The 10,393-nt window shown below is 34.9% G+C and overlaps 1 protein-coding gene across 1 annotated transcript in view; it reads right to left on the bottom strand.

Annotated features, from left to right (window-relative positions):
* Positions 1-10,393, bottom strand: part of LOC129723399 (uncharacterized) — a 300,768-nt gene that overhangs the window by 110,297 nt on the left and 180,078 nt on the right. Inside the window, exons 5-6 of the mRNA XM_055677597.1 lie at positions 5,263-5,370; positions 5,052-5,150 (exon numbers count right to left, since the gene is read on the bottom strand). Of these exons, the coding sequence (XP_055533572.1) occupies positions 5,052-5,150; positions 5,263-5,370 (207 nt within the window). The remainder of the gene's footprint in view (positions 1-5,051; positions 5,151-5,262; positions 5,371-10,393) is intronic.

The raw sequence follows: 10,393 nt of genomic DNA, 5'->3' as shown, positions 1-10,393 counted from the left end.
TAACGACAGGTTACTTCTGATGGGAATCCTACTGACGCTGATACATTGGTAATGTTGGCAGTAAACAAGATTTTCTGCATTTAAATCGACATACTCCACTTTGAACAGCTATAGCTCTTCTTAGGGACATTCTAGCTCTTCAGTGTCCTCTGCAAAGTTGTTAGGCATCTAGAATACTATACTTTAACATAATGTAGTGCATTATCAAAGCATTATTGAGCTCTCTAGAGAGGTAAATGCAAAAAAGTAGGTTTTCCCATATAAATTTTCATACAAATTTGAAATGCAAAGCGCCAAGCGGAGAGAAAACCAATCGACTTCAGGTAAGTTTAGGGTTTTTGAGGCCCCAAAATGAACTAAAAAAACTTGGTTCTGGAAATTCGATCACTTTTCCCCACCCTAATGTATATGAAAGCTCTTTCTTTGTTCTTCATGCCAGTATTTTTGTTTTGTTTATGCATGCCCAGTTCTGTTAAAAATGGCATCGAAACAAGGAGCATTCCGCAAGCGCATTTTACAGTTAGCTATGAAGTGTACAACAATTTTGGCAAAAAGTTCACGGTAAACCTTTTCAAAAGCGAAAATCTCCCAGAAAATCAAACCTTAACCATAATTCGCCAGGAAAGTAGTGGAAGACCGGCCAGAGTAGTTGACCGAAAAGGACTTTCTCCTTTTTGTCTAAGTCATGGTTCTAGTCTAGTGGTTTCGCTATCAATCAAAATTTATACCAGAACGAATGTTTGAACAAAATTATGAATCCATTTCACACCATACCGATGAAAAGTATGTGTTTTGGTCAGATAAAATATCATCACATTACGTCAAAAAAAACAAAAAAAAAAACACAAACGTTCCTGAACATTGACTTGACTCCATTTGTACCCCAATTACACAACTCAACGAATCTACCTCAGTGTCGTCCATTCGAAGATTTCTTTGGAATGTGAAGTTCCTTCGGTCCAAAAATAACTGGAGATCTACGAATTGTTTTCCGGTATTATAAGAAAATTTCGTTGGGAGACCGGTAACATTGTGGAAGAAAAATCTTCAAAACATATTTCGTAAAAACTAACTTTTCTGGTAAATAGTCAAAAGTTCAGCAATCTGCTCGAAAACGCACGATTTAAGTGTAATTTTCCATTTAACATCTTGTATGTAATTTTCAACGGTAAACAGTAGGAAAGAGAATTTGTTAGTAGTGAAGATTTAAAGTAGGTATCATATTGTCATCTATGATGAAAACCAAGAGCGTAAAATGAAATGCTCCATTATTCATCTCAGCCCATATATTCATCTCATACAACATGAAAACACATTTGAAAACAGGAACGTATATTTTCTAACTAAACCTGCTAACCAATCTGCTAATCCATGGAATGGATTCCTTTAGTTCACTTAAGATTTCTCATGAAGTAGAATCCTCGCAAACTTACTTAAAACCTCTAAATCTGATATTATGGTCAGGCATCCGCACTCGAAAACTCATTTAATTCAATCACCTACCTCAGAAAACAAAATCCGCGCATTGTTCTATACGGCTAAAACGGGAATCGTTCAGCAGCCAACCAAAGTTTTCTTCATCACTAGCGGACCACTTTTTATTTTAATCACTAAACAAAATCACTCACTACACTAACAATACTTTAATCTTTGAAATGTTCACCTCAAATTTCTTAAAACAAGCTTGAATTAGCAGAAATATGTGAGATGAATTTCTACAATTCCTAAATTTCAACTGTATGTATTTTCATCTGTTTTCACTGCGTTGAAGAAAATCAAAAGTTGCCAAATCAGTTTCTGTTAATACGAAGACATCATACTGGATATGTTAAATTATTTCGACATAATTGACATAAATCGATAGTACTGCAGTGGTTACCTAGATTACCAATTCTGCACGTAAACAACCACAGCGGATATCTAGGTAACCTACTACGACGGGCTGCAGCTACGTTCATTCGTGATAATGTGATTCATTCATGATTAACAGTGTGATGAATATGGGGCGCCTTGAGATGAATAATTGAGCAGTGCTCCAAGTTTGAAGATGGAAATGGAAGCGTTGTGAGAAATGGTTTGTTTTACAAAATTCAGGATTAATCTAGCTATGTTTACTCAATATGCAATGCTGAACGATTCCATAAGCGTAAGCGTATTTTGTTTATTTGTTCAATGGTTTCGTGAAAATTTGGTGTTTAATCTGTGCATTCTTCGTGAATATCGGCTTAATGAAATGAATAATGGAGCAGTTCCCCGATGATAAATAATGTTGGAGTGTAATGATTATGATTCTATGGAGTGAAGCATAAAGCGTTACCAGGTCAAAAAAGGGAAGAATCGCAAAACGTGGTTCGTAAAAAAAAGTGTAAACTCTCAAATCCACGGAAACAAATCGTTTCATATAGGCTTGGAAACTACTGAACCAATTGGCGTGAAAGTTTGTGTATAGAGGTTTCAGTGGCCGAGAAAGGTGACTAGGATAGTTTGAAACCCCTCTCTCTTCTAGAAGGGAGGGGTCCCATACAAATGAAACACAAATTTATGTACATCTCGAGAACTAACCAAATAAATGGAACTAAATTTGGCATGTGTAAATTCAAGATAAAAATTCCGGTGTCTAATATGGGTGTTTCTGAAACGAAAATGACACCCAGAAAATGTTTCCAAATGCCATTTCAAATCCAAGATGGTGACTTTAGGTTTCTGAAAAACAACGAAAAGTGACCAAATACCATCCAATATGAGTATCTCCGAAACCAGAATGATGCAAGGAGCTAAAAATTGATCTCAGACACCAATTTGAATTGTACATAGCAACTTATGGAAAACAGCCGAAAATGACCCAATACTACTCAATATGGAGATTTTTGTAATTGAGATAATGCATAGAAGCGAAGCATTTACCCTGGACACCATTTTGAATTCAAAGATGACCACTTTCAGTTTCTGGAAAACAACCAAAATAACTGAATACCACCCAGTATGGGTATTTCCGGATTCAGATTGATGCCAGGAAAATATCTGAAAATGACCGAATATCACCCAATATGGATATTTACAGAATAGGGGTGATATACAGATGCCAAAAGTTGAGGAAGTTGTCAATCCGATTAAACCAATCTTTTGAAACGATTCGTCTTTTGACTTTGATCATATCCTATGGCCGATTCATCGTGCATTTGCAGACTACAAACAAATCGCAAGGAATCAGTGAATTTGGAATGTTTAAAATTAAACACAAAAATGGATGGGACGATGTTTGCCGGGTCAGCTAGTTTATAATAAACGGTTCGGAAGAAGTACGATAATCCCAATTTTTTCTAGCAACATTTAATTCTTTACATTTTTTAAATTATCTAATTTTGCATGTCATTTGAAATGCACGATAAGAAAAGCAGAATTTTCACATCACTTGCAATAAAAACAATTAGGGGCTTTCTTTCTACACCTGATTATTATCAAGAAGCGGCAAATATATAACATTGAGGTCTAAATATCAAAGAAGGCAGTTTACTAAAAGCTATCTATATCTATATCAGCAATATTGCAATTCATTAAAAATTCGAAAAGTTCCAGAAAAAAATAGAGAAAAGAGACGAAGTCTGGTGGAGTAACGGAATAAACACAAATTGAAATTAAACAGAAATGATTAACCATAAGAGAGTGTTCTAGTAAAATAGAGCATGTTAACGAGATTTTATCTATTATAAGAAATGACGGAGTGTAATAGCGCAAGATGGATATTTTATTATATAGCGGAGTAAACCTAATTGATCTTACTGTACGATGCTTTTTTAATAATTCTGTCGCCGTAGGTTTGAAGCTAAACCGAAAGTCTCTGTTGGAGTAAAATAGATCGTATCAAATAGATCCTCGAAAAATAACGGGAATTAAAATTATAACTATGTATTCATAGATTCCAAGGCATTGTACGCTTCGGTTAGGCAGATTATGAAGATTGAACTATTCAAATTGGTGAGATTTGTTTGTAATTCATACTGCGTGCTCGATTGATGAAGTTTTCTCTGCTGATAACAGAGATGAAGTAAAACATACAAAGATAGGATATAGTGGGGTATAATAGTATCAAAAACACATTTTCCAGAGTAATAGTTTTTCCCAAAGCCCAACTCTCAACGTTGTCGTGTCCGTTCAATAAAGAACCCTCTCGGGGGCGTACTCTTTGGTTTATCGTACAGACGAAAATTATACCTTCGCAAACAAATTTTCAATGGCCTTTAGGTTGGTTGTACTGTCAGTCATAATTCGCATTCACGGGAACTGCTGGGTGGTTTCATCCTCCTTCCCAACAACATTGCCGCTTCTGCTGCTGCTGCAGAGGATGATGATGATGTTGAAAATCACGCCAATAGTAATAGTATGGTGATTAATAGTCATCGTCATACATGTATTTAAGCTTTTGACGCTCTTTCTCGCTATCTCTCGTGTGAGCAGTTCAGTGGCTATTGCTGCCGTTGAAGGCTATGCGCAGTCATGCAAATTCAATGGATTGTGTGCTTTTAATGGATGGTGAAAAAAAAACAGGTGCAGTTCATTGCTACCTGCCATTTGATGGTTACCAGATAGGTACTTATATTGAGATTAGAAATGGTGTGGGTGGTTTGCGAACTGGAGCTCTGTCTGTCTAGTGCTACTGAATTCGTGATAGATTGTTAATTGGATAGATTGGATAGAAGTTTGTTACTGCAGACTATTAGTGGATAATAGACTTGAACGGAGTTATGTGCTGTCTAATGGTCGCATCCGATCGGTGTCATAGATTTCTTGTTCGAACCTGTGTTGGCAGTAAATCTGTAAAGATTATGCAAATGTATACCGTGGTAGACGTTTAACAAGTTATACAAGCAGCTGTAAAAATGCACCATAAAGTAATAAATACCATCAAGTATCAACTGATTATTGCTCCAGTTTCTGACATTGTACGGCATTTTATTTAGCAATAAATTTAGCAATAAATTTGTCCGCCGTTGAGATCGTAATTGAAACCGAAGACACGATAACTTTATGACCCGCACTGGGAAAGGACTTACCTCTCACGTCGTCCACGCAGATGCCGAGATCTTCGCGGTAAGTGGTCAGATGCGAGAGGCATTGGCACTTGCACTCGGTTCCCAGGGCTGATGACATGTCTGCGGTAGAATCACAAAAACAGTCCATAATTAGTGTTGCATGTCGAAGGTGTTGCCTAGAGCCGCTGGAACTGGGCTTACGAAAATTGGCCCTCGGTTTCCCACAACTTACCGATTTCTTTGACGCTGTTTAGTGGTTCACTACTCGCTGCAGCCGGGGAGAGGCTTGCTGTGCCGCTGGACAAGCCGACGCAGGTATCTGTATCACATTTTTCAGTCTCTGGAAATAAGAGAGGTTGGTGGTTATTTTGCACCCGCTTTATAGTCTGAAAATATTCAAGATTGGGGTTCGTCATGACATGAGATTGCTGACGATTTGTTTGATATTTTTACAATACATGATGTCACAAGCCTATATATTTAGAGAAGTTAAAACCATAGTTGAAAGTTCTCACGGTTTTCCAAACCGATTATTTGAAATAATGCTCTCGCTTTGTTAGTAATCGGTTCTTGTAAAAATAAATGTTCGATATATTATTCCATTGATAATTTTGGGAATATTATAAAAAAAGTTATAAACAAATGAACTGAGTTTTCAAATTTATCATTAACATTTCGGCTTATTTAGTGAATAAACATAAAACATATCGGCAAAGAAATAACAATAATAGTTTCAGATTCAGCCCGAAACCACCTAAACCAGCGGTTCTCAACCTGGGGTACGCGTACCCCCGGGGGTACTCGAAAGCCTTCAGGGGGTACGCGAAAGAAAAATCAGTAATGGCGGACAAAGAAATTTTTCTTCGTAATACTTCATTTGTTGTTCAATCGTGCTTTTAAAACATGACTGTAGAAATCAAACAAACTATAGTTCAACTTGCAACCAGAAAAACAATACCACAACATGACCTACCACTACCCTCTCGCACTCTGCGAAAACATTCCAAGCCAGGGGGTACCATCGATATGAAAAATGTCGCCAAGGGGTAAAACGACGCGGACAAAAAAAGGTTGAGAACCGCTGACCTAAACAATAAAAGCCATACATGAAAAGTATCCCATCAAAACTCAGCCTAAAGGGCTTGAAGACGCACCAAAATATATAAAAAAAGGTGAAATTGATTCTAGTTTGACAGTAAATGGTTCCGAAGTTGGAAGAGGCTAAAAACAAAATTAATTTCAAAAGGAAATTTTTGTTAAACAAAAAGAACTGAATTGTTGAACTTTTTCGAAAACCCCAATACTTGCGAACAACTTAACTGAACAACTCCAAAATAAAACGCTTTTGAACAACTCCAAAAGAAACAGCTTCTGTAGGAGATGGACAGATGAAATCTTTTCTGTATATGATAAAAAAGAAAAATAAATCCAAATTTATTTCCGAATGCATGAAAATGCTCCGAGGAGAGAGCTGACTGCAACCATTTCAAACAGACAGTTCAACAAGTTCTCAGGCAAACAGAAAAATCCGAAAAATTGAATGTCAGGAAAAAGCTGTAAGCTACTATCAACAGTTTATCGGTTTATTCCACATTAATCTCAAAAAAAAAAACTTTAATGTCTTTCAAAGATATAAAAAAGCATGCAACACTCTATACTGAAAAATATTCCTAAAATTCAGAAGAACGTTGAACAAGTTAAAGACAAAAGTTCTTAAAACTCTTAGTAGGTAAGAATTGTAAATTTGTCTCGAATTGCTACAAACCTTTGCTGAACAAAACGAAATATAAATTATTTCCAAACACTGAAAATGGCTATTGAAGAACAGTTGAAAATAATAATACATATTATTGACAAGTGAAAGCCGAATGTCATTTTCAAAATTGTTATACATATCAAATGCATTTCAATGTTTAACTAAAGAAACCAAGATAAATCCGAATTCAGCTAGAACTAGAAATTGAAGAACTTATGGAAAATATAAGTGCGTCGTTTCAAGTTTAACTGGAAGTAACCAGATGCATCCAAAGGAACAGAATAAGCAGCCCAGAATACTCAAAACAATATAAGAAAGGAAAAAAAAGAACCAAGGCAGAAATGGACTAAATCTAGCTAAAAGCGGATTCAAAAATAGTAACGATGTTTTGCAAAAGTCTCAAAAAAATTCATAACACCTATATAAGTCAGAAAAGACATAAAAAAAATCCAAATTTAACTAGAGCGGTCCTAAAAACTAAAAATTCAGGAGCAAATTAATCCAAAATGCGCTTTGAAATAATTGGAAGCACTTTAAAGGGTTAGGAATCTGTTGATTAAAAACGCATACGCGGTTTGAGAAGCATCTCAACTTCTAAAACACCAACCCACCAAAAATCACAAGAGAAAAAACTGTAAAAAAAATATATCAAATAAGTATCTAGAAATTTGAAAAAGCATCTATGAACAGGAAAAAATACCATATTAAAAACTCTATCGAACTCGATTTCGAATGTATAAAATTTTTCATAATTGTATGTAGTATGTTACACTTCAAAAATCTGTAAGAATGAAAAAGAATGATTTCCGCTTTTAACTTTATATGTGTCAAAAAATTTGTGCTCAGAAGTAAATCAGTGTCGCACAATACCCGTTGCTTTCTCAGATCATCATGCTGTGATAATCAAGTGTAAAATACCTTCAAATCAATTACCTATAGTTAATGGACGTGGCTACTGGAAAATTAATGAATATCTGTTAAACAATTTGGCTATACAAGAACAGTTTAAAATTGAATATGAAAAATTAAAAGAAAGGCGAAAGTTTACTGATAGTTTCAGTGAATGGTGGTCATACGATCTAAAACGTAAAATTAAACAATTTTATAAACAAAAGAGCTTCGAGCTCAATACTGCAAATAGACGTAAGAAGGACGTATGGCTAACAAAATTGAATGACCTTTGCGAGAAACAAAAAAACGGCGAAAATTTGTCAGGCAATTGAAGTAGATAGGTTGAAAAGTTATGCGCACCGTTTACAACCAGCATCGTTATTAGAAAATGAGAGAATGGGGCTTTTTCAGATGGCAAAATTGAATGAGCGTAGGCTAAATCCAAATATTTTATCTCTAAGAGCAAACGAAGGCGTGATTACAAGAACGAATGAACTGAAAAAATTTGTTTTTGATCATTATAACACATTGTTTAAAGAAAATCCTGTAATAAATAATAATTTTATAGCACTGGAATTCGTGAACAAGGCTTTCAGTCAAGTGACACAAGAAAAAATTATAGGGCCCTTTAGTGAAGAGGAACTTTTAGAAACCATCAAAAGTGTTGCAAAGAAAAAATCTCCAGGGCCGGACGGTATTACGTATGAATTTTATATCGTATATTTCGACTTAGTTAAAAAAGAACTTTTGAACCTGTTCAACAAATTCTTGAACTATTCCCTACTACCAATGGAAAGCTTTTCGAAAGGAATCATAACGCTTATTCCAAACACGGGCAATTCAAAAGAAATAGAAAATTATAGACCTATAAGTTTACTAAATACGGACTACAAAATATTCGCAAAGCTCATAGCTAAGCGCATCTCAGAAGGGATTAACGAAGTGATTGATGAAGGTCAAACAGCGGTGGTTCCAGGAAAATCTTGTATCGATAATTTGGACATAATTCGAACAATAATAATTAAAGCGCAGCAAGTTAAAAGTATGAAATTCGCGTTACATAGCCTAGACCTAGAAAAAGCTATTGATGTAGTTGATCATAGGCGATTGTGGGAAATTTTAGAGAAGTTTGGTTTGCCCTGTCCAGTAGTATCAATTGTAAAAAGCTTATACTTCAACGCAACTTCGCAGGTATTAGTAAACGGAAGTCTTACCAGTGATATAAAAATAGGAAGATCAGTGCGGCAAGGTTGTCCACTTTCTATGACACTCTTTGTGTTGTATATTGAGCCCCTCATCAGACACATATACGGTTCCTTAAGGGTTGTTCTGATCGAAACTCGGTTTATCAAAGTAAAAGCTTTTGCTGACGATTTGGCAATTTTGATTAGGAATGACGCTGAATTTGACGCGGTTTTGCAGATAGTGAAAGATTACTCCCGCAGTGCTAGAATAAATATGAATTTTAAAAAATCGGGGTTTCTTAGAATCAATAATTGTGCTATCGGGCCCCAAATGGTATCAGAATGTGAAGAATTAAAAATTTTGGGATTGACGGTTTCAAGCAGGTGGAAACAGATGGTTGACAGTAACTTTACCAAATTGATAAAAAACATTAGTTTCACGGTACACTTGTTTTCGACACGGAGGCTTAATCTGATAGAAAAAGTAATAATTTTGAATACAATTGTGCTATCTAAATTATGGTACATAACACAAGTAGTTTTACCTAACAACAAGCACATAGCAAAAATTAAAATGATTGCTGGACAGTTTTTATGGAGCCACCACCCAAGTTTTAGAGTACAACGTGATCAACTGTATTTGGATACCACGCAGGGTGGTCTGAATTTGATTGACCCCGAAACACTGTGTCAGTCACTATATATTAAAAATTTAATTTTTAAAAATAAAGAGAGGATTGCTCACCCATTAATCAAAATGAATACAACAATACCCAAAAAAAATTTTAGAACTGGCCAGAAATGTAAAAACCATGCAATACATTGAAACAAATAAACAAATTTACAACTTTTTACTTGCAAAGAAAACAATCGAAGTAAAAATTGTTCAAAAATTTCCCAGTCTTCCATGGGATATTATTTGGGAGAATATAGCACATAATTATGTTTCAACGCAAGCACGTTCAGTATTGTTTGAACTGTTTAATGATTCATATCCTAACAAAGTTAAAATGCATAACCATAATTTTGCAAATATGGAAAATGGTTCCTGTGATACTTGTGGCAAACCTGATACAAATATTCATAGAATAAAATATCGTAAATATTCAAATGTGATATGGAACTGGGTAACAGACATTGTTAAAATTAGGTTGGAACAGAATATAAATTCACCAGAAGATGTCTTATACAAAACAATCAACAATAAAAATTGTGAAGCAAAAAGCGCAATATGGCTGGTAGCAGAAGCTATATATTACAACATGATTTATTATAAAAATGCCAATTTAGAATGCTTCAAAAAACAAATAAGGGAAAAGAAATGGAATGACAGAAAACTCTACAGTGAGCACTTAAATAAATTTCTGAATATTTGTTAAGAATGCCAATCAGTAAAAGTTACTGTGACTTAACAGAAACATCATCTTTGAATAGACAGTACAAAAAAATGTATGGATCTTTAGGTTAAGTTGTTATGTACTAATATGTAAATAAAGTTTTTAAATAAAAAAAAAAAAACTTAAGACGATTGC

This window comes from Wyeomyia smithii, chromosome 2 (assembly GCF_029784165.1).
Source record: "Wyeomyia smithii strain HCP4-BCI-WySm-NY-G18 chromosome 2, ASM2978416v1, whole genome shotgun sequence".
Taxonomy (NCBI): Eukaryota; Metazoa; Arthropoda; class Insecta; order Diptera; family Culicidae; genus Wyeomyia; species Wyeomyia smithii.
The sequence above is the reverse complement of the archived record's forward strand: the minus strand, read 5'-3'. Positions and strand labels throughout refer to the sequence as shown.